The sequence below is a fragment of the Bos indicus genome, chromosome 22 (assembly GCF_029378745.1).
Source record: "Bos indicus isolate NIAB-ARS_2022 breed Sahiwal x Tharparkar chromosome 22, NIAB-ARS_B.indTharparkar_mat_pri_1.0, whole genome shotgun sequence".
Classification (NCBI taxonomy): Eukaryota; Metazoa; Chordata; class Mammalia; order Artiodactyla; family Bovidae; genus Bos; species Bos indicus.
In genome coordinates, this window is record NC_091781.1 from 15,248,188 (window position 1) to 15,273,905 (window position 25,718).

The 25,718-nt window shown below is 42.2% G+C and overlaps 1 protein-coding gene across 5 annotated transcripts in view; it reads right to left on the minus strand.

Moving 5' to 3' along the window:
• The window catches only part of ANO10 (anoctamin 10), a 229,148-nt gene that overhangs the window by 46,792 nt on the left and 156,638 nt on the right, over positions 1-25,718 (minus strand). For 3 of the 5 annotated variants that reach the window (XM_070776189.1, XM_019984444.2, XM_019984443.2), the window contains exon 12: positions 9,206-9,322. The exons of 1 other annotated variant lie outside the window; for it this stretch is intronic. In XM_070776189.1, coding sequence (XP_070632290.1) covers positions 9,206-9,322 — 117 coding nt within the window. Of the gene's footprint in view, positions 1-8,665; positions 8,739-9,205; positions 9,323-25,718 lie in introns of all 5 variants that reach the window. One more of the 5 variants, XM_070776190.1, reaches the window with a different exon arrangement.

Genomic DNA, 25,718 nt, shown 5'->3' on the forward strand with positions numbered 1-25,718 from the left:
GGCACTGGCACAAAAAACAGAAATATACATTAATGGAACAGGATAGAAGGCCCGGAGATAAACCCACACACCTGTGGTCACCTAATCTATGACAAGAGAGGCAAGAGCATACAGTGGAGAAAAGACAGTCTCTTCCACGTGTGGTGCTGGGAAAACTGGATAGCTACATGTAAAAGGATGAAATTAGAACACTCTCTAACATCATAAACAGAAATAAACTCAAAATGGATTAAAGACCTAAATCTAAGTCTGGACACTAAAAACTCTTAGAGGAATACATAAACAGAACACTCTTTGACACAAATAGCGGCAAGATCTTCTCTGATCCACTTGCTAGGATAATAAAACATAAAAACAAAAACAAACAAATGGGACCTAATGAGACTTAAAAGCTTTTGCACAGCAAAGGAAACCATAAACAAGAAGAAAGACAACCCACAGAATGGGAGAAAATATTTGCAAATGAAGCAATGGACAAAGGATTAATCTCTAAAATATACAAACAGCTCATGCAGCTTGATATCAAAAAAACAAACCAATCAAAAAATGGGTAGAAGACCTAAACAGATATTTCTCCAAAGAAGACATACAGATGGCCAAAAGGCACATGAAAACATGCTTAACATCACTAATTATTAGAGAAATGCAAATCAAAATGATAAGATATCACCTCACTCCAGTCAGAATGCTGCTGCTACTGCTGCTAAGTCGCTTCAGTTGTGTCCGACTCTGTGCAACCCCACAGACAGCAGCCCACTAGGCTCCTCTGTCCCTGGGATTCTCCAGGCAAGAACACTGGAGTGGGTTGCCATTTCCTTCTCCAATGCGTGAAAGTGAACAGTGAAAGGGAAGTCGCTCAGTCGTGCCCGACTCTTAGTGACCCCATGGACTGCAGCCTACCAGGCTCCTCTGTCCATGGGATTTTCCAGGCAAGAGTACTGGATTGGGGTGCCATTGCCTTCTCTGCCAGTCAGAACAACCATCATCAAAAAGAACTATAAACAATAAATACTGCAGAGGGTGTGGAGAAAAGAGAACCCTCTTACACTGTTGGTGGGAATGTAATTGATACAGTCACTATGGAGAACAGTATGGAGGTTCCTTCAAAAACTAAAACTAGAACTACCATATGACCCAGCAATCCCAGTCCTGGGCCATACCTGGAGGAAATCATAATTCAAAAAGACACCTGCACCCCAATGTATACTGCAGCTCTGTTTACAATAGCCAGGACATGGAAGCAACCTAAATGCCCATCAACAGAGGAATGGGTAAAGAAGATGTGGCACATATACATACAATGGAGTATTTCTCAGCCTTAAGAAGGAATAAAATTGTACCATTTGCAGGGATGTGGATGGACCTAGAAATGAAGTAAGTCAGAAAGAGAAAAACAAATATTGTGTATTCAGGCATTTATGTGGAATCTAGAAAAATGGTACAAATTAACCTATCTGCAAAGCAGAAATAAGACAGAGATGTAGAGAACCAAGGTATGGACACCAAGAGGGGGGAAGCCAGGTGAGATGAACTGGGAGACTGGGATTGACATACATATGCTACTATGTATAAGAAAGATAACTAATGAGAACAGTGGAGAAGGAAATGGCAGCCCACTCCAGTGTTCTTGCCTGGAGAATCCCAGGGACAGAGGACCCTGGTGGGCTGCCCTCTACAGGGTTGCACAGAGTTGGACACAACTGAAGCGACTTAGCAGCAGCAGCAATGAGAACCTATTGTATAGCACATGGAACTCAGTGCTCCTGGTGACCTACATGGGAAGGAAATCCAAGGAAGAGGGGATACATGTATACATATAACTGATTCACTTTGCTGTATAGCTGAAAATAACAGAACACTGTAAAGCAATTATACTCCAATAAATTAAAAAAAAATACATCTTAGAACATTTGCTTTTTTTTTTTTTTAAATAAATAGATGTATTTCTAACAGCCCACGCATTTATGTGGAGAAGGAAGACCTGCTCTCACACATGTGGGCCCTCAAGGCAGTATAATCACTAATCTAGTATAGAAGCTGAGACTGGAACTCTAAGAACTTTTAATACCTCACCAGAAAACATCTTTCTTTTCTTTTTAAACATGCAGTTCCAAGCATTCTGAAATTTCTAGAATAGTTTATTATAGGGTGAATTTTTTCCTTTACAAACACAGACGTATTTTAATGACATACGGTCCAAAGCACAGGGCATCAGTCCCAGAGCACAGTGAACCTGCGGCCCTTCTCTGTCGAGGACAGCTCTGCTTCCAGGCCATTTCTGCCCTCACTGCGGCTCATCAACTCATACGGTGACTAGGAAGATGCTATATTTTATTCTGTTCCATGGCTTATTCAGTAATTTCCAGAAGAAAAAATAAATCTGGTCCTGATTTAGCCATGTCTTTTACATCTGGGGGAATAATCAAATGTACAAATATTAAATTTTTCCCAGAGGACTAGGAAATGAGAGTAAGTAGCAATTTATATACATTGTTTACTACAGAGACAGAAATGATCAGAGGCTTTCTTGGGCTTCCGTGAAGCATCTTATTCTAGTGTCTGGACGCTTTCATGCACTTTAAAACGTTTTTTCTTCAGTCAGAGCAAAAACTGCAGAGGGGAAAAAAAAAAAACCCTAACCAACAGTGGTAGGGACAGGATTATTCCAGAGTCAAGCAAAAACTACTTTAGAATTCTATCTGGCTTGATTCAGGGTTATTTTATGGTCTCTTTGGGAGCTACCCTTTTTACTGATATCAACCATAGTCGGTCCTTTCAGAAAAAGTAGGATTTGGGCTTCATCAAGGCTAGGCATGGAGTCCTTCTAAAGTGCTCTCATGTAATTCCTCAGAATGTATTCCCTTCCCCAGTGATCCCAGAAAGGCATATGACCTAACTGTTTCCATTTTTGCCCGAGCACCTATTTTAAGATTCCTCTTTTTTTGTCCAAGGACATCATTTGTCATTTACCTAATGTATTAGCTTCTGAACTATGTATGAGTCAACAAACTCAGTTTGATTAAGTGGAGATTTAGTCAGAGCTGGCTGAGGGGACTTGGGTATGAAAGGTGTCACCTGGCCAAGGGCAGAGGGGTAGAGGGGTAGATACACAGAAGTGGGCGCCAGGCCCCTCTGTCACACGCCAGAGGGGGGCTCTCCGGGGAGGGAGGGTCTGAGCAGCTGGCGGTGCCTGGGGTCCCTGGGTGGTCAGGGTTACGAGCAGTGTGACTCTGTGAGACCCAAAAGTAAGAGGAGACCTGCTTTGGGGTCTCAGTAAGAGGTACATGAACCAGTGTTTGCTAGTGCACTAGTTACTTTGACGACAGTTATCATTTATGAATTGGAGAGAAATGTACCATGTGAAAAATCAAGTGCAAACGGCTAACGGAGCCCACCTCCGAGCACTGCTATCAGGAGTCGCAGCCCACGTGGAAGGCTTAGAAGAATGCCTGGCTCAGCCGTCCTCCCACTGCTTGCTGTCTGCTACTACCCTTGGTCGTCGCCACTGCCCGGCTGTGCTCTTATGATGAAAACAGGCGGGGCTGCTGCAAAGGTGGAATTGACGCGCCATTCCCTCTGGTTTCGTGGCACTGTTTCACCAACCATCTCACTCCTGGTTTGCCCAGTGAGTCAGGGCACCCAAGCCTGAGGTGGTCCTCCTCCGTCACCAAACTCATCTCCCTGCCACTGCCCTGCTTCACATGGGTGTGTCACACTGTGTCACAGCTGCCTCACTCTGCCTGTGTGTGCGAGGGCCATCTGTGGAGACTCCAAAACAGGGGGTCAACCCACTTGCCCCGAAGCTGCACGAGGCTGTGAGACAAACTCCTGACATGGGAGAGAGGGAGAAGCCAGCTCAGAGGGTCTGCTGGAACTGTGGACTTCAGTTTACCTTTAGGTCGCTTGCGCTCATGAAGCTGGGGCCAACTCGGCGCCCAGGGAAATGGACCATCCCCTCCCCAACGATGGAGGCTTCGGCACCAACTGCCTCCATAACCGGCTCCTCAGCAGTCAGTTCTTTATCTGGATTCAATATTTCCTTCTGAACGACATGTTGGCAGACCAACATGTGATTACATACTCAATTGTCAAATACTTTAACATCCTCATTCCTCATTGTGAAACTCCTAACTTTCCATTAAGAATGCAGATCTTGCTACCACACCTTGAGAGCACAAATAGGCAGGGAAAGGAAAGTTCAGAAGCTCCTGGGAAACGTCAGAAATGGCTTAAAAACACGTAACCCTAGAAAACAAAAATGTTACTTCATGCAGGCTGGCCCAGACGGCCAGCTGGTCAAGGTCTCACATCTGGTTAGAACCCTGGAGGGCCATAATTCACATCGTGGCATCTTCTTCAAGTCCTTATTTGTTCTTTCAACTGATTTCTGAGGCTGTTCTTTCTTAGAGGCTCCACTGGACCAGCTCCCGGGCTTTCCGTGGGCGCTCGGCTCCTGAGAGGGCAGTCTGCCCAGAAGGATGACTGTACTGAGGATGTTGTGTCCTTGTGCTCCAGGCCAGCCAGGGAGCAAATGGTACCTGGATAAGACTCCTTTCTATTTTTAACTGGATCTTAAAAATTACTGAGAGTTGAATACATCAATTTGAAAAGAAATAAAAGGGCATCACTAGGCTGATATTTACTGTCTAGAATTCTCTGTAAAGGTCTCACCGACTGAAGTCTAATCATTTCAAGATGCCCTTTGCAAAGCAAACAATTTTATTTTCCCCAGTTTGCCTCTCACCTTCAAGTATAGCTCATTTGCTTATGTATTTAGAAATGCCACAGTTTCCTATCTGATGCTGAGAAAAGAACTGCTCTGGGTATCCTTCTTCTCCATGCGCACTCCCCCACTCCCCGCGGCCCCTGCCCCATGAGCTGGAGGAACAGCCATGTCCATAGAGCACAGTGGGTCCCCCGGTGGGTCCACACCTCCCGCACTGGAATCACTTGGGTGTTCGCTAAAACATGCACATTTCTGGCCCACGAGTCCAGCCTTTTATTTTATTAAACAAAAATCTGAGGTGTGAATATGCTACCTGACTTATTCCTGGGGCAGAACCTGACTCAGAATTTGCTCCTTCTCAGCATTCACCTGACGGTACTTGGGATCCAGATTTGCTGGGGGCTGGGGTTGAGGAGAAGGTTCCGGGAGCAAAAGGAAGGGTCTTTTAAATGTAGGTAATCTGGGTCCACCTTAGACTTAGGGGAACAGAATCTTCATGGTGTGGTGCCTAAAAATATGTTTGTTTTTTTTTTTTGGCTGCACCACACAGCTTTCGGGATCTTAGTTATCCTACCAGGGGCTGAACCCTAGGCAGTGAAAGCTTGGAGTCCTAAGCACTGGACCACCAGGGAATTCCTAACACATGCGTTTTTGAAAGTTTTACTTTCAAGATGTACAGCCCAATGTAAGAACTTTCCAGGGCTTCCCTGGTGGCTTAGTGGTAAAGAATCTGCCTGCCAATGCAGGAGACACAGGATTGATCCCTGATCCATGTAGACCCCCCCCCTTCTACAGAGCAATGAAGCCCACATGCCACAACTATTGAGCCTGTGCTCCAGAATCTGAGAGCTGCAGCTGCTGAGCCCACGCGGCAACTACTGAAGCCCACGCACCCTAGCGTCCGAGCTCCACAACAAGAGAAGCCACTGGAATGAGAAGCCCGCACACTACAATTACAGAGCAGCAGGCCCCGCTCTCCGCAACTGGAGAAAAGTCCATGCAGCAAGAAAGACCTAGCACAGCCAAAAATAAAATAAACAAAATTACACACAAAAAAAACTGTCCAATGACTTAAATTTCTCAATCGCGTTTGTCCATAAAATGGAAATGGAATTGAAAAGTAGCAATTCAAATATAAATTAAACACAATATAATAATTATTCATGAATGATCTTTCCTATTGACAAGTCTGTTGTCAATTTCTGGTCACTTGACAGTGAAAGAGTCTGGCGACAGGCTCGGCACTAATGAGATTTATTCTTAAAAATGTTTTCCATAACTCCACTTCTGATCAGGGCCCAAATGACCAGAAGATGTGGCAGAAGCCCTCCTCTCTGCCTTTAGTCCACGGGAACAGCCCAGTGAGGTGAAGCTCCACTTGTTTACAAAACACACAGGTAAACATCAGAGTGAAAAAGAAAAAGAAAAACTCTATATCCTATATCCTAGAAATGACACTAGTTGGGCAAGTAAACTAAAGACATGCCACTGAATTAGAGTTTTTGAAAAGCACAAAATGGGTGACCTTCCACACCTATGACCTTCCAGAACCTCCGCGCAGTGAGACTAAGGAGGAAACATGATGAAAATCTTTGTCTCCAACTGGCAGCAGCGTGAGCTTGGTGACCCAGGCAGCGGTGTCAAGCACACAGCAAAGCCCTGGGCCAGAAGGAGACAAAAGAGCAAGAGAGGACCTTCTGCCCAGGTTGTACTCTGGATGGATTTTAGTCTCCGATTATAATTTTAATGAAAACCAGCAGGGGTGGGAGGTGGGGGGAAGGATGCTTTTCCTGGGTTTGCAGTCCAGGCCCTAGGAAACCACAAGTACTCAACATGACTCCCTCCCTACTTGGATCCAAGACACTGGAGCTGCATCTGCACAGATTATGTCACCTTCAGGGCAAGGAGAACACCCTCTATGGAGGCATTTGATACATATACTGAGTCAACAGGCTTCCCAGGTGGCTCAGTGGTAAAGAATCCATCCTGCCAGTGTAGGAGACGCAGGAGATGGGGGTTCAATCCCTGGGTCAGAAAGATCCCAAAGGACAGAGGAGCCTGGGGCTACAACCCATGGGACTGCAAAGAGTTGGACACAACTGAGCACGTGTGCGCACACACACACAGAGTCAACACCTCCTGGGTACCTCTGTTCCACCAGAGACTTAACAGTAAAATCAACACCAAAATCACGTTTTCCTAGGGATGTTAATCAGAGAATCATGTCTATGTCCTCCGGAGAAAAGACCTCAGAGAGGCTTAAAATCACTTAGAGGTTTTCGTCTTTTAAAAAAATAGACAGACTTTAGGTTAATGTTTCACTTCTCAATGAAGATGAGCGTAAACCAAACTCATCTTTGACTCTGGACTTTGCTTCACTGTCAGCTAGGGAGTATCTGAAGATGAATCCAGGAGCCGAGAGGACTGGGGACATTACTTAGTCACATCCATAGTAAACACTATTATCCATCAATCCCTCCAAAGCAAATATGACAAATCTGAAGTAGGGCTTTCAGGTAAATATGTTCAGTAACATGAGACGTGCTAGTCATCTCCAGCACTGAGAAAGACCCTTTGCTTTTTAGAACAAATTCATGGCAGGGTGAAATCCTAAGTGAGAGGAGAAGAAAGCTTAACTAACATGAAATAAGACCTCCTTGACCTGGAGGAAAGGTGTGTACACAGCCAGCCTGCCCCAGTCTATGAAACTTCACTAGAAATGGAATCAGTGGAGAAACCTGATTTACCAAAACTCTTCCATAGACAATGCTGTTCAATTAAAACAATTTCTGCTTACATCACCCCTAAAAGTTTTGAATGCCAAATGCCCTCCCATACAATTTTAAGCTGACATCTAATATTTCATCATAAATTAAAATAGCTGCAAAATGTATTTTCTAGCATACTGTGAATATTGACATTTTAAAAGTAAATTCTAAGGTCACTCTTTTAAAGATATCCAAGAAATGCTTAACATTATAGTGATGTGATATCCACCACCATCCATTCAAGAGACACAAATATACTCCTAATGATAAGTAAAAATTTTGTTTTTCCTTTTCTCCTTTCTTGAAGTACTATTTTCTTTCCACTTCTTCCAAAGAATCTTACCCTAATCAAATATTTTTTTGCTTGAAAGTCTTTATCAATCACTTTTTAATACTTTGCTGTAATAATTTTATGCACAAAATGGAAACTTAAGAAGACTTTAAAATTTCCTATGAACAGAAGTCTCAAGATAAATATCTAAATTTTCTTCTGGTCTGACTGATCATTACAATTATTATTAGCCAACCCTCAGCATGAGAGAAAATAATAGCAAATTAAACAACTGACCAAGGATTAATCTCCAAAATATATAAGAAGCTTATTTGGCTCAATACCAGAAAAACAAACAACCCAATCAAAAAGTGGGCAGAAGGCTGAAACAAACATTTCTCCAAAGAAGACATACAGATGGCTAATAGACACATGAAAAGGTGTTCAACATTGCTCGTTATTAGAGAAATGCAAGTCAAAACTACAATGAAGTATTATTACCTCACACAGGTCAGAATGGCCATCATTGAAAAATCTACAAACAACAAATTCTGGAAAGGGTGTGGAGAAAAGGAAACCCTCTTGCACTGCTGGTGGGAATGCAAAATGATACAGCCACTATGGAAGACGGTATGGAGATTCCTTAAAAACTAGGAATGAAACTACCACACAACTCAACAATCCCACTGCTGGGCATATACCCCGAGAAAACCACAGCTGAAAAGGACACATTACCCCAGTGTTCACAGCGGCCCTACTCACAATAGCTAGGAATGGAAGCAACCTGGACACCCATCGACAAGTGAATGGATAAAGAAGTTGAGGTACATACACACAATGGAGTCTCACTTAGCCATCAAAGAGAATGAAATAATGCCACTCGCAGCAACATGGACTGACCTGGAGATTATCATTCTGAGTGAAGTAAGTGAGACAAAGACAAACATCATGTGGTATCACTTATATGTGTAATCTAAAAAAAAAAAAAAAAACGACACAAGTGAACTTATTTGTAAAAATGAGAAACAGACTCATAACCATAGAAAACAAACTTACGGTTCCCAAAGGGGAAAGGTATGGGGGAGGGGTAAATAGGGAGTTTGGGGCTGAAATACATTCATTACTATATCTGAAATACGTAACTATACTGCGTAGCACAGGGAAGTGTGCTCACTATTCTGTAAGAACTTAAAGAATTTGAGAAAGCACAGATGCATGTGTGTGTATAACTGAATCACTTTGCTGTGCGCCTGAAACGAATGCAATTGATTGTCAACTATATCCAAATACAAATGAAAGAAAATAAACTGGAATCTTCTATACTTACTTAAACTGGTTAACTTCAAGGCTGCAGGAAGTGCTGAGCAGCAATTCTCCGATTTATGTCTCCTGGCATTTGCTAAAGAAATACATTCTTATTCTCAGGACAGCTGCCCTTACCTGCTGCTTGAGCGCCTCCAAAGATTCAAATTCCAATCTGGCCAGTTTCATCTGGATATGCCGTGGCTTATCAGGTATGGCAAATGCAAGGATGAACTTCAAAGCCAGGAGCATGTGCTGAAAAGAAGAACAAGCACACGTTGCCGGGACACCCTGGACCATGTGGGCAAGGAGGCAAGTTAGCGCCGAAACACTGCGATCCTGCTCATTAATCTTGGGTCACTTCCAACTACTGGCCTGTGATGAGCCACAGATCAACCAGGCCCGTAACTTCTATTCATTTCACCCTACTGTGGCCACTCAATCATTACTGTCTTACTTTGCTTTCTTCTTTTAAAACCAGTTATTCCCTTACAATGATACCATATGCTAGGCTCAATGAAAAATGAAGTTTGTTCTAAAAAGTCTACCACAAAATGCATTCTTCTACTTGTGTCTTAATTCCCAGTATATTTAGGGTGCCACATGTGCACTCACATGTTTCTCTCTGTGTAACCACACCCTCCGCTGTGCTGTGCTTCAGGCTGAGTTACATGAAACATGCATGTGCCTTAAACAGCAGGGGCCTTGAGTCCTCTGCTGCCCCAGCAGTGTCTGCTGCAGTGTCTTTCATGAAATGACAATCAATAAGTATTGATGAGCTAACTGACTAATGTACTACTTTATGCTGCAGGCTCCATATATTGTGAGGCAGAATACAGACAGGTAGAGTATGTCCTCTCTCTTTACAACACGGGAAACTTAGAACCTGGCTATTTTATTTCTCTTCTCTACCAACGCCATATAGAGGTTCTCTAAAATAATCATATGAGGTTTGTGATTATGCTTCTTTCTCTGCAGAAATAAGCCAGCAGGGACCGCTTCCTCTGCTAAGTCTGCTGCTCAGACGTGCAGCCTCAACTCAGTGTTTCTCTAATGCTGCCATCATCTTGTGACCCAGGGCCAACACCCACAGAAACCTGAATGGTTGTAAGAATAAAGTTGCCTCTTTGATGATGGCATGAATTAGTAAATATCAAAGGCTGTAAAATAAAAATTCAAGGTAGGTATTAGGCATGAAGAAAACCACTGAAGGAGAGGGAACAGCCTCTAAGATATGTGGCACTGAATAATTAGCAGAAAAGACAGTTTAAAAAAAATAAGTGATTTCTTTATTGTGATATTTTCAAATGAGGGATGAAGGATAATAACATGTGGATATCTCCTGGGAGAAGCATGAAATAATGGAGGAAATCAGCATCATGCCAGAACAAGCAATAATTCAACACAAAGACTTGAAAACCGGCAGAAGCCCAGGGCAGGCCGGGGACTGCCTGGCATTAATAGGAGGTCTGGAATGGACTAGGGAAGGGTAGTCTTCTCTGAAATGTGACTGTCATGATCAAAGAAGGCATTGGAAGATACTGACTAGGTGTCTGGAATGTGAAAACAAGGAAATAAAACAGATGACATCATGTGTTGCAATTCTGAACCAAGTGAATTAACAGGAACCTGGATATAATCTACAAATAAGAAATGAATAATTCAGAAAGAGCTATACTGTATCATTATTTCATCCCACTGGACTACTGAGATATAATTTTATATAAGACTTAACCTCTTTAGCAGAAGAATTAAGGCAGGAAATCGCCTTTATTTTTTATAAATGGCGTGGTGTGCCCTCAGGTTGCCAGAGCCCCACCATGATCCAGGCATGGGCCCTGTTCCATTTCTCCTAACAAGTCTGTCCCCATTTTCTCTTCTTTGGAGTCTCAGTAGTAATTGCTGAGAAAGAAGACCCTGCCGAGGTTTTCCCTTGCACACAGGGGACTTATGAGATGTGTCAACTCTTCTTTGGGAACCAGGATCAGCTACTGGGAGACCGGGAAAGGCTGCCACAGACCTTGGTCCTCATGGTTTTCATATGCTGCTGCTGCTGCTGCTAAGTCGCTTCAGTTGTGTCCAGCCCCGTGCGATCCCATAGACGGCAGCCCACCAGGTTCCCCCGTCCCTGGGATTCTCCAGGCAAGAACACTGGAGTGGGTTGCCATTTCCTTCTCCAATGCATGAAAGTGAAAAGTGAAAGTGAAGTCACTCAGTCATGTCCGACTCTTAGCGACCCCATGGACTGCAGCCTACCAGGCTCCTCTGCCCATGGGACTTTCCAGGCAAGAGTACTAGAGTTGGCTGCCATTGCCTTCTCCGGGTTTCCATATGAAATGTCCATAAAACTCTCTTGAATTGAAAAGAACTTGATATTGATTAGACAATACTAGTTAAAACAGGAGGTCATTTTAACATGGTTAACACACTTACATAGCAACAACCTTTGGGGTTCTCTATAGTGAACCACTCAAAGGAGAAAGGGAAAGATATACCCATCTGAATGCAGAGTTCCAAAGAATAGCAAGGAGAGAGAAGACAGCTTTCTTAAATGAACAATGCAAGGAGAGATAAGAAAGCCCTCCTAAGTGAAAAATGCAGAGAAACAGAGGGAAACAATAGAATGGGAAAGACTAAAGATCTCTTCAGGAAAATTAGAGATACCAAGGGAACATTTCATGTAAAGATGTGCACAATAAAGTACAGAAATGGTATGGACCTAGCAGAAGCAGAAGAGATGAAGAAGAGGTGGCAAGAATACACAGAAGATCTGTACAAAAAAGGTCTTAATAACTCGGATAAACGTGATGGTGTGGTCACTCACCTAGAGCCAGACGTTCTGGAGCATGAAGTCAAGTGGGCCTTAGAAAGTATTACTACAAACAAAGCTAGTGGAGATGATGGAATTTCAGTTGAGCTATTTCAAATCCTAAAAGATGATGCTGTGAAAGTGCTGCACTCAATGTGTCAGCAAATTTGGAAAACTCAGCAGTGGCCACAGGACTGGAAAAGGTCAGTTTTCATTACAAGCCCAAAGAAGGGCCATGCCAAAGAATGTTCAAACTACTGCACAATTGCACTCCTTTCACATGCTAGCAAGATAATGTTCAAAATCCTTCAAGCTATGCTTCAACATGTCCTATCTTTTTGTCTTTTCATACTGTAAAGCTATGACCAACCTAGACAGCATATTCAAAAGCAGAGACATTACTTTGCCAACAAAGGTCCATCTAGTCAGAGCTATGGTTCTTCCAGTGGTCATGTATGGATATGAGAGTTGGACTATAAAGAAAGCTGAGCACTGAAGAATTGATGCTTTTGAACTGCGGTGTTGGAGAAGACTCTTTAGAACCTCTTGGACTGAAAGGAGATCCAACCAGTCCATCCTAAGGGAAATAAGTCCTGAATATTCATTGGAAGGACCTATGTTGAACCAATACTTTGGTCACCTGATGTGAAGAATTGACTCATTGGAAAAGACCCTGATGCTGGAAAAGACTGAAGGCAGAGGAGAAGGGGATGACAGAGGAGATGGCTGGATGGCATCACCGACTCAATGGACATGAGTCTGAGTAAGCTCTGGGAGTTGGTGATGGACAGGGAGGCCTGGAGTGCTGCAGTACATGAGGTCACAAAGAGTCGGAATGAACTGAACTGAGGCTTCAACAGTACATGAACTGAGAACTTCCAGATGTACAAGCTGGATTTTGAAAAGGCAGAGGAATTAGAGATCAGTAAACTGCCCACGTCTGTTGGATCATAGAAAAATCAAGAAAATTTCAGAAAAATATCTACTTCTGCTTCACTGACTAAGCTAAAGCTTTGACTGTATGAATCACAACCAACCGTAGACAGTTCTGAAAGAGATGAGAATACCAGACCACCTTACCTGCCTCCTGAGAAACCTGTATGCAGGTCAAGATGCAACAGTTAGAACCGGACATGGCACAAAGGACCGGTTCAAAATTGGGAAATGAGTATGTCAAGGCTGTATATTATTTAACTGATACGCAGAATTCATGATGTGAAATGCCAGGCTGGATGAATCATAAGCAGGAATCAAGATTGCTGGGAGAAATATCAATAACCTCAGATATGCAGATAACACCACCTTAATGGCAGAAAGCAAAGAGGAACCAAAGAGCCTCGATGAAAGTGAAAGAGGACAGTGAAAGAGGTGGCTTAAAACCCAACTCAAAAAATTAAGATCATGGCATCTGGTCCCTTCACTTCATGGCATAGAGATAGGGTAAAAATGGAAACAGTAAGACTTTATTTTTTGGGACCCCAAAAATCACTGTGAACTGTGATTGCAGCCATGAAATTAAGAGATGCTTGCTCCTTGAAAAAAGCTATGATGAACCTAGACAGCATATTAAAATCAGAGACATCGCTTTGCTGACAAAGGTCCATATAATCAAAGCTATGGTTTTTCCAGAAGTCATGTATGGATGTGAGAGTAGGGCAGTAAAGAAGGCTGAACACCAAAGATTTGCTGCTTTTGAACTGTGGTGCTGGAGAAAGCTCTTCAGAGTCCCTTGGACTGCAAGGAGATCAAACCAGTCAATCCTAAAGGAATTCAACCCTGAATATTCATTGGAAGGGCAGATGCTGAAGCTCCAGTACTTTGGCCACCTGATGTGAAGAGCCGACTCACTGGAAAAGACTCTGATGCTGGGAAAGACTGAAGGCAGGAGCAGAGGGCAGCAGAGGATGACATGGTTGGATGGCATCACAGACTCAGTGGCCATGAGTTTGAGCAAGCTCCGGGAGTTGGTGATGGACAGGGAAGCCTGGCATGCTGCAGTCCATGGGGTCGCAAAGAGTTGGACACGACTGAGCAGCTGAACAGCAACTCTACAGTGTACTTTCCTAAAAATACCCTATTAGAAAAAATGCTTTTAAAAGCCCATATGCAGAGAAATCATTTTCTTTAGAATTATATTTTCAGCATAGGTTCCCAGTAGACCTACTTATTTCAAGCTTTTAACTTCCCACTGAACAGCTCCAGGGTCACGCTCTTGAAGAGCCTCCACAAGCCACACAGCCAAGCATTCTTCACTGGCCCCCGGCACCACCGAAAGCCAACAAGGAGGCAGCCCTGGGTGTATCCCCTCTGTTCACGACTAAGTGTCCTTAACACTGCAGCAAAAGAGATGTTCTGGCTCCCAGTCTAGGTGGGGAGATGAGTAAAGACAGGCCACCACGTTGCCATGTGGGAGTATTACTGCTGGGTCTACACTGGGACCAGGGGCACTTAGACCAGCAGGAATCCCAACTTTCACTAGGTCAGAGAGGATTCCCTGAAGGAAGTGAGTTTGAGCAGAGACCTGACCGATGAGAAGGAATTATCTCAGCAAGGAGAAGGGGGCTGAAGTGTTTCCAGAGAGAGGACACACACATAAAGGGCTGGGGGTGCTGAGGAGAGAGGGGTTGTAGAGGCAACCGGAAGCCAAGTGACACGGGAGCTGCATAACCTGGCAGAGGAGTGAGGCGGAGCTGAAGGCATGAATGCAGATGACTCCATCAGACTTCTCTGGCTGTGGTGGGGGGAGTGAACAAGTGTGCAAGTGCAGGCAAGTCAGCAGGGACACTGGAGTGTGCGGGAGAGCAGTGGGGCTGCAGCTCCAGGAATCACTGGGGGGCTCGTCAGCAGAAGTTAAGGGGACTCGTGCACTCAAATGATAAGCCCAGGATGAGGGGCAGTTGAAGGGGAGGAGGGGTCTGCACGGGCTATAGATTTTTAGCTATCTGGGGGAGTGTCTAAATGCAGATAGACATCAGCACGCGGTGTGATAGACAGGTCTCAAGTTCGTGGGAGGGCTGGAGGCAGAGATCTGGGATCACTGATGTGTGGGCAAGGGGCCGATGAAGCCACGGGAATGGACGAGTTGCCCAAGGCTGTGCGGTGAAGGAGAACAGATGAGATGCAGTGAGACGACGGCGGAGGATGGAAGCGGGGAACCGAAACATGAATGACAGGCAAAGGGGAGGGGTCAGCAAGAAGCCTGAGAGCAGCAGCCGGGGGCAGGCAGAAACCAGGCGGCTCCGGAAAGACGCACGCAAAGCGGAGAGAAAGAAGCCAGTCAAGGCGGGTGTTGGAAGGTCAAGTTTACACGAAGCCTGAGGAAGAAAGTTTTGGGGTACCCAGCAGCAGCCTCCGGTGGCCCTGGTGGGAGTGGTCACAGAGGCAAGACTCAGAGGGCTGAGAAGAGCCTGGCGGGTGAGGCTGGAGGAGGGAGGGACCAGCGACAGGCTTCAGAGAGTCTGCCTGTCAAGGAGGGCTGAGGGCCCAGGGCCCATCTGGAGGGAGGCCTGGGCTGGCCGGGGGTTTGCTCTTTAAAGATGTAAGTCCTCAACATGAGAGAGGCTTTGGGGCAGAGGGGAGCACGGTCAAAGCTGAAGATCCTGGAAGGAGTCCCAGGGAACAGAGCCAGGATGAGTGCCAGGTGAAGGCTAGCCATAAACAGGGAGTCTGCACGGTCCCTGGCGAGGAGCGATGGGTGACCATGAGTGTCAACAGTACTGAAGGGAATACGTTTGAGACCACAGAAATTTAAAAGGCATTTATTGCTTAGGATATGCAACTTAATACTTAAAACCAGGATGGACAGGTGAGAATCACATGTAGGGTCCTCACTTTTCTTTCACAGAACTAATTGCAAATCATCAGTAAATATCCTTTCCTCAAAACAGGTAATCACAGTCCTCAGCGGGGGGCGGGGGGCGGGGGGGCGGGGGGGGGGAAGGGTCTCAAAGAACAAAATAAAAATGCCAACTCTTTTAGCTAGACTGGAAAAAATATCAACATGTCCATAATGAAAGTTTGTTTGGATGGTGGCACTTTGGGCGATCTCTTTATCTTTAGTCTTTAACAGATATGCATTATTTTTGTGCAGGAAAAAATATTTACGTGGAAAAGAACACAGGGATTCTACTCCTCATGTAACAGATGAACTACACGGGCCCCACCTGGCTCCTAACCCATCTGGTCACCACTGCCCACGTGCCCAGTAAATAGACCCAAACCACACAACCTGTAGCTCAGAGAGTCTGGCTTTTAATCTCGAGCCCAGGAAGCTGGAGACAGCAATCACTGTGCATTCGTACAGTGTGCAAATACAGAGTGCACTGCTGCAGGGCCAGATTGCTTTGATGGTGGCCTTCTTTCACTTTATCTCTCAAAATCTTCTGAACATCGATTATTCCCCCACTTGGCTACAGTTTCAGAAGTTCCACCTATTACAGATTTATTTAGATTAATGCATATCATCTTTAAAAAGTGAAAATACTCTGGGAGGGTTAAGAAGCACCACCATTCACAAATTATTAATTTAATTGGCTGGAGTTAGCAGACATTCTGGGGCTTCCCTGGTGGCTCAGCTGGTAAAGAATCTGCCTGCAAAGTGGGAGACCTGGGTTTGATCCCTGGGTTGGGGAGATCCCCTGGAGAAGGGCATGGCAATCCACTCTAGTATTCTTGCCTTTAAAATCCCCACAGACAGAGGAGACTGGCGAACTACTGTCGGTGGGGTTTCAAAGAGTCGGCCTAAGTACAACCAAGTACAACTAAGCACAGCACAGCAAACGTTCTCTCTCACTGTATACGCCCCCCACCCACCACACCATGAGTGCTAGGAAGTGGGATGCGGAAGGCACCACCACAGGAACTTCCACACACGGAACCAGCTTCAAGGAAGAGGGGTAGAGAGAAGCAGAGACGGTTATGTGGCAGCCTGGATGGGAGGGGAGTTTGGGGGAGAATGGATACATGTACATGTAGAGCTGAGTCCCTTTGCTGTCCACCTGGAACTATCACAACACTGTTAATCGGTTATATTTCAATATAAAATAAAAAGTTAAAAAAATTCATTGTGGGGAAGAGAGAAAAGCAAATCATTCCTTATTGGAAACAAATAGAAAAAAAGAAAGAAGCAGAGAGCAACCCACATTGTCTGAATGATCAGCAAAGGACAAATTAGACCTCACTTTCTTCTTATTGAGTTCTTATACCAGGATCCAGAATTCAAGATGAGCATCATGATAGATTAAGTAAGCTTTTGTAGTCTAGCCTAGAAACCTAAATAACATTTATAGCACTGTGTTTCAAAAGATCAATTTTTAAAATCTCGTTTATATTTTTCCCACAGAAAATGTGTTCAAGGCTGGGAACTATTTTATGCTAACTGAACAGAGGAAAAAAATTGTAAAAAGCATTTTAGCTATTTTTACTTGTTTTCATAAATAAAAGAAAGCCTAAGATAAAATATAAATCTGCTCAGATTTGAAGAAAAACACCCTCGAAATGAATAGCTGGGCTGGATTTTCATAGCCTGTCTGTGAAAAGAGAAGACATTTTGTGGGCCATGATTGTGATTCTTTGCCAACTATCTTCCTTTAAAATGAAACTCACAAACTTTATTCTAAACAAAGTAAAGGAGAAAAGAAAAAGTGAGGGTAGGGTGGGGCAATGGGTAGAATGCTGAAACTAACCAATACAAAGGAGTTGGCGACCCGTAACAACATGCTTCAAATAGTGATTATAGCGTATCTTCCTGGGAAAGGAACAGGCAGGACCAGAGAAAGTTGGCAGTCAGAAGCTACGCGCTATCTGGTGCCAGCGGTAAAGTTCTGCCATCGCCACGTTGCTCACCTGTGGTCACTGCAGGGCTGTCAGACTCTTGGGAGTCTAGTAGCCAGATGCACAGTGAGCAAGTGGAACCATTTTTATAAAAACTAGAAAATTCATAATATGATCGATAGTAGCAGCTGTGTTTGTAGCAGTGTGCCCCAAACCCTGTGTCTGCTGACATGGAAAATGCAAATAGAGATAAATTCTTGGAATTCTGTAAAGCTAATTTGATTTCTACAGAGGTAGGTCTGCCAGGTTACCTCTTTTCATTCAAAGCCCACTGAATAAAAGAAAGTCCTTCAAAAAAGCATCCTCTCCTCATCATCAGATAAATTAAATGCCAAGTGCCAATTAATAAATGATTAATGAAACAGAAAAAATTATTGAATCAAGCACTTAAGGGGAAAAAACTCAGTGATTTTCATTTTAAAATGGTAGATCAAGCATGCACACGTCTTATCCTACCTCCCCAGGGTCTCCTGAAATGACAAAACATATAATCTAAAAAGAACAAGACTGGAAAGCAAGACAATTTGCCAGAACTTCTGGATATAGGGCTTATGGAGTGGAAAGTGCTGCTCAAGTCTCCTGAGACAAAGGCAGGTCCTCCCAAAGGAGACTCAGAAGAAAACCAATGTGGGATTCAGCCTCACAAAAGGAAAGGATTGGGGCAGGGAGTTAGCACCAAAGTGAATGCATTAAAGAATTGCCTTCAGAAAACCTGGGGCCATAGGAGGTCCTTTCTCATGCCACCTGTGAGACTGGTTCAAGGTGGCAGAGTAGAAAGATGTGTGCTCATCTTCTCCTGCGAGAGCACCAAAATCATGCCACCCTGTAACAGAGAAACCGCAAGTTCTACTGTTGAACTAAAGCCAAAGACTTGCCCTTTAAAGAAAACATGTCGTCTTCTGGGAGAGCTCCTTGGGTGGGGTTGCCAGGCCCAAGAAAGTTGAGACCAAGGTCATACCAGACTCCTACTAAAGACTTGGCACAAGTGGGAGAAAATATCTACTCTCGGCTTCTCCTTTAAGAGTAGAGAAATGAAACATACATTCAATGTTCCATCCTATCAAAGGAATTCCCTAGGAACTGGTTACTGTCTCAATAGACTCAGAGCACTGGAGAGGATCCTTCATACTTTGCGTGCCTGGGGCGGGCGGGGGCAATGAGAACAAGAGAGAGATTGTTGAAAATACCAGAGAAATTGCAATACTAAAGTTAGACACCAGAGGGAGCAAGAGATTACAAACCCTTTTTTCAAAAGATAACAAGCAGTTCTATTTCCAGTTTTTTAAGGAATCTCCACACTGTTCTCCATAGTGGCTGTACTAGTTTGCATTCCCACCAACAGTGTAAGAGGGTTCCCTTTTCTCCACACCCTCTCCAGCATTTATTATTTGTAGACTTTTGGATCGCAGCCATTCTGACTGGTGTGAAATGGTACCTCATAGTGGTTTTGATTTGCATTTCTCTGATAATGAGTGATGTTGAGCATCTTTTCATGTCTTTGTTAGCCATCTGTATGTCTTCTTTGGAGAAATGTCTATTTAGATCTTTGGCCCATTTTTTGATTGGGTCATTTATTTTTCTGGAGTTGAGCTGTAGGAGTTGCTTGTATATTTTTGAGATTAGTTGTTTGTCGGTTGCTTCATTTGCTATTATGGAGAACAGTGTGGAGATTCCTTAAAAAACTGGAAATAGAACTGCCTTATGATCCAGCAATCCCACTGCTGGGCATACACACTGAGGAAACCAGAAGGGAAAGAGACACATGTACCCCAATGTTCATTGCAGCACTGTTTATAATAGCCAGGACATGGAAGCAACCTAGATGCCCATCAGCAGATGAATGGATAAGAAAGCGGTGGTACATATACACAATGGAGTATTACTCAGCCATTAAAAAGAATACATTTGAATCAGTTCTAATGAGGTGGATGAAACTGGAGCCTATTATACAGAGTGAAGTAAGCCAGAAGGAAAAACACCAATACAGTATACTAACGCATATATATGGAATTTAGAAAGATGGTAACGATAACCCTGTATATGAGACAGCAAAAGAGACACTGACGTATGGAACAGTCTTATGGACTCTGTGGGAGAGGGAGAGGGTGGGAAGATTTGGGAGAATGGCATTGAAACATGTAAAATATCATGTATGAAACGAGATGCCAGTCCAGGTTCAATGCACGATACTGGATGCTTGGGGCTGGTGCACTGGGACGACCCAGAGGGATGGTGTGGGGAGGGAGGAGGGAGGGGGGTTCAGGATGGGGAACACATGTATACCCGTGGTGGATTCATTTTGATGTTTGGCAGAACTAATACAATTATGTAAAGTTTGAGAATAGAATAAAATTAATTAAAAAAAAAAAAAGATAACAAGCAGACTTCTCTAACTGGGAAACTATATGAACGAATCTAGCAAAGACACCATCTCCAGAAAAGGTTTGAGACATTCCCAGAATTTCTAGCTGGGCTGACTAATGGAGGTCTCTGCCTGTACAAAGCTAGTCTGTAAATATTGGGAGAGGTGGCTGTTTTTTCAAGTGCCCAAATCTCAGCAAAATTTAACAACAACACAAACAGGGAAATATGACACAATAAAGAAAAATAATAAATCTCAAAAAAGACCCAAAATAAACAGAAATCTATAAATTATATGGCAAAGAATGCAAAACAATCATCTTAAAGAAGCTTAATGAATTACAAGAGAACACAGATAAAAAACTAATCACAATCAGGAAAATGATGAATAAACAAAGTGAAAATATCAACAAAGAGATAAAACTATTAAAAAAAAAATAGAGAACTAAACCAATTCTGGAGCTGAAGAATGCAATAACTAAATTGAGAAGTTCACTAGATGGGTTCAACATCAAACTTGCTCAAGGAGAAGAAAATAACCATGAACCCTAAGACAGCTTACCTGAAATTACTGAGTCAGAAGAGCAAAAAAAAAGAAGATAGATGAAGAAAGCTTAAGATTCACAGTGGAGGGACTTGCCAGGTGGTCCAGTGGTTGAGAATCCACCTTCCAGTGCAGGGGATGCAAGTTCTTTCCCTGGTTGGGAAACTAAGATCCCTTATGCCATGGTGCAACTAAGCCCACACACCACAGCTGACGAGCCCAAGCAGCACAAGCAGAAAGAAGCGCCTGTGCTGCGATGAAAGCCTGCACATGGCAACGAAATCCCATGCGCCTCATCCAGGATCTGACACAGCCAAAAATAAAACAAGTAAGTATTTATAAAAAAGTGATACGTAAGGTACATCAGCCAGGTTTCATAGTCTCCAAGCTTCAACAGTGTGAACCAAGAACTTCCAGATGTACAAGCTGGATTTTGAAGAGGCAGAGGAACCAGAGATCAAATTTCCAACATCCGTTGGATCACAGAAAAAGCACAAAAATTCCAGAAAAACATCTACTTCTGCTTCATTGACTACACAAAAGCCTTTGATTGTGTGGATTACAACAAACTGAACAATTCTTTTTTTTTTTTTTTGAACAATTCTTAAAGAGATGGGAATAAGAGACCACCTTACCTGCCTCCTGAGAAGTCTGTATGCAGGTCAAGAAGCAACAGTTAGAACTGGACATGGAACAAAAGACTGGTTCAAAATTGGGAAAGGAGTTATGTCCATGCTGTATATTGTCACCTTACTTATTTAACTTACATGCAGAGTACATCACGCAAAATGCCAGGCTGGATGAAGCACAAGCTGGTATCAAGATTGCAAGAAGTATGGATAACCTCAGATATGCAGATGACAGCACCCTTATGGCAGTGAAGGGTGAAAGCAAAGAGGAACTAAAGAGCCTCTTGATGAAAGTGAAAGAGGAGAGTGAAAAAACTGGCTTAAAACTCAACATTCAGAAAACTAAGATCATGGCATCTGGTCCCATCACTTCATGGCAAATAGATGAGGAAACAATGGAAACAGGGAAAGACTTTATTTTCTTGGGCTCCAAAATCACTGCAGATGGTAACTGCAGTCACAAAATTAAAAGATGCTTGCTCCTTGGAAAAGAAGTTATGATAAACATAGACAGCATATTAAAAAGCAGAGACATTACTTTGTCAATAAAGGGCCGTCTAGTCAAAGCTATGGTTTTTCCAGTAGTCACGTATGGATGTGGAGTTGGACCATAAAGAAGGCTGAATGCCAAAGAAACGATGCTTTCAAACTGTGGTGCTGGAGAAGACTCTTGAGAGTCCCTTGGACAGCAAGGAGATCAAACCAGTCAATCCTAAAGGAAATCAATTCTGAATATTCATTAGAAAGACTGATGCTGAAGCTCCAATATTTTGGCTACCTGATGCAAAGAGCCAACTCACTGGAAAAGACCCTGATGCTAGGAAAGACTGAAGGCAGAAGGAGAAGGGGACAATAGAGGATGAGGTGGTTGAATGGCATCACTGACTCAATGGACATGAGTTTGAGCAAGTTCTGGGAGATGGTGAAGGATGGGGAAGTCTGGCATGCTGCAGTCCATGGGGTCGCAAAGAGTGGGACATGACTGAGCGACTGAACAACAACGTACATCAGCAAGAAGACCAATATGTGCATCGTAGGAATCTCAGAAAGAGAAGAGCGAGAAAGAAGCAGAGAGCTTATCTGATGAAATAATGGTCAAAAACTCTCGAAATCTGAGGAATAAAATGGACATCCAAATTCAAGAAATTTAAAAGACTTCAACTAGGATGAACCCAAAGAATCTGATACTGAGATACACTGTAATAAAACTGTCAATGGACAAAGAGAGAATCTTAAAAGTAGCAAGACACGTGTCATGTTCAAGGAAGATCCCATAAGATTATCAGAGGAGTTCTTAGCGGAGAAAAATTCAGGCCAAAAGGGACTAAAATGACATATTTAAAGGGCTGAAAGTAAAAACCTGCCAACCAAGAATACTATATCCTGCAAAACTATCTTTCAAAAATGATAGAGAAATAAGACCTTTCCAGATAAACAAAAGCTAAGGGAATTCATCACCAACATCTTCCTTACAGGCAATGCTCAACAGAGTCCATCAAGTTAAAATGAAAGAGTGCTAGACAGCAACACAATAGTATATAAAAATATAAAAGTTTCTTGTGAAGGTAAAACATTGACAAAAACAGTGTACAGTAGTGGTGTATCACTTTTGACTCTGGTGTAGAATTTAAAGGATAAATTCATTAAAATAACTATAACTATAAAATTGTGTAATGAGGGGAAACATAAAAGAGTAGAGATTTTGTACATGACTGAAGTTCTTTTTTAATCATTTTTAGAATAGACTATTATAAGATTTTTTATGCATTCTCCATGTTAACCACAAAGAAATACCTATAGAAAACAGATAAAAGAAAAATGAGAAAGAAATCAAACCAAGACACTACCAAAAAAATCAGCAAAACATAACGGAGTACATCAAGAGAGGAAAAGGACAAAATAACTGTAACCATACAGAAAACAATGAATAAAATTGCAATAATAATTTTGTTACCACAAGTAATTACTTTAAAGGTAAGCAGACATTCCCCGATCAAAAGACATAGAGAAGCTGAGTGGATTAAAAAAGATCCAACTACACGCTGGCTCTAATTGTCTCACTTTAGATATGAGAACACATATGATGAAAGTGAAAGGACAGAGAAAGATACTCCATGCAAATGGTAACAAGCATAACGAACAAAGACAAACAAAAATAGGTGGCCATACTTACAAAACAGATTTTAAAGACTGAGACAGACAAAGAAGGGCATTATACAATGATAAAGGATCAATTCACCAGACACAATAATTATATATTGTTAACATCATAGTACCCACATACATGATGCAAAAATTGACAAAACTGAAAGAAAAAGTAGGCAGTAACATAATAATAATAGGAGATTTAAATACTCTGCTTTCAATAATGGATAGAATAACAAGACATTAGAGCAATAAGAAAATAAGAGGACTTGAACAAACCTGTAGACCAACTGGACCTAACATGGGCAGAACACTCTGCTCAGCAAGAGCAGAACACATATTCTTCTAAAGCACACATGGAATATTCTCTAGGATAGATCACCCGTTAGGCCACAAAACACATCTTAACAAATTTAAGAAAAATGAAATTCTATCAATTATCTTTTTAGACAACAGTGGAATGAGTCTAGAAATCAACAGCAAAAGGAAAGCTGAAAAGTGAAGAAACGTTAAGTGAAAATTAAACAGCATACTCTTCAACAACCAACAATGGGCCAAAGAAGAAATCACAAGAGAAATTAGAAAAAGTTTTGAGATAAATGAAAATACAATATGCCAACACTTAAATGGGATTCTGCAAAAGCAGAACTAATAGGGAAATTTATAGTCTTAAATGCCTTTATTAAAAGAGGAAATATCTCAAATCAACAACCCACTTTATGGCTCAAGGAACTAGAAAAAGAAGACCAAACGAAATCCAAAGTTATCAGAAGGAAGGAAATGATAAAGATCACAGCAGAAACAAATGAATTAGAAAATAGAAGGCAATAGACAAAAAAAATCAATGAAACTAAGAGTTGGTTTTTTGAAAAGACCAACAAATCAACAAACTTTTAGTCTGACTAACAAAGAATAAAAGCTCAAATAACAAAAATAAGAAATGAAAGAGGAGACACTACAACTGATGCCAGAAATAAAAAGGATTATAAGAAACTACTACGAAGAATTAGATGCCAAAAAATCTAGGGGAAAAAAATGGATCAACTCCTAAAAACATAAAACCAACAAAGACTGAATCATGAAGAAATTTTAAAAGCCTGAAATATAGAACTAGTAAAAAGACTTAATCAGTGATTTAAAAAACTTTCCAGCAAAGAAAAGCCCAGAACCAGACGGCTTTAAGAATTCTACCAAATACATAAAGAGAAATTAACACCAATCCTTCTCAAATTGTCCCCCAAAAAACTCAAGATAAACGAACACTTTCAAATTCATTCTCTGAAGTCAGAATTACTTTAATACCCAAACCAGGCAAACATACTGCAAGGAAACTGTAGACTAATATTCCTGATAAATATTGATGCCAAAATCCTCAACAAAATGCTAGCAAAGTGAATTTAGCAGCACACTGAAAGGATTATACACCTTTATTTTTAGCCAAGTAGTTTTTATTTCTGGAATATAAGGATAGCACAACATATGAAAAGAAATCAATGTAATGTAACACATCAATAGAATGAAGGGGGAAATGATCATTTCAACTGAAAGAAAAAAGCATTTGACAAAATTCAACTTTTTCATGATATATCATATTGACTGTATTCAATCAATAAAAAGAAAATAAGGAAAGTACCTAAACATAGTAAGGGCCAGCTCTGAAAATCCTATAGCTAACATCACTCAATGGCGGAAAGCTGAAAGCATTTCTTCAAAGATCATTGACAGGGCAAGGATGACCTCTCCCACTCCTGTTCAACATATCACTGGAAATCCTCGCCAAAGCAATTAGGCAGCTGCTATAGAACACAGTATGGAAGTAAAAAACAGAATTAGAATATGATCCAGGAATCCCACTTCCAGGTACATATTCCAGAAGAAAAGAAAACAGGGTGTTGAAGAGATATTTACATATCCACGTTCAATGCAGCACTAATCACTGCAATAACCAAGAGACAGAAGCAACCTAAATATCCATGGGCGGATGAATGGATAAAGAAAATGTGGTCTCTATATATGGGGGATTATTACTCAGTCATTTAAAAAGAAGGCAGAGAGTTTCAGTTTAGCAAGCTAAAAAAGCTCTACAGAGATCTATTTTACAAAACATGCATACTGTTAACATCACTGTCCTGCACACTTAAAAATGGTTAAGATGTTCATCGTAGCACTGTTTATAATTGCCAGGACATGGAAGCAAACTAGATGTCCATCAGCAGATGAAAGGATAAGAAAGCTATGGTACATATATACAATGGAGTATTACTCAGCCATTAAAAAGAATACATTTGAATCAGTTCTAATGAGGAAACTGGAGCCTATTATACAGAGTGA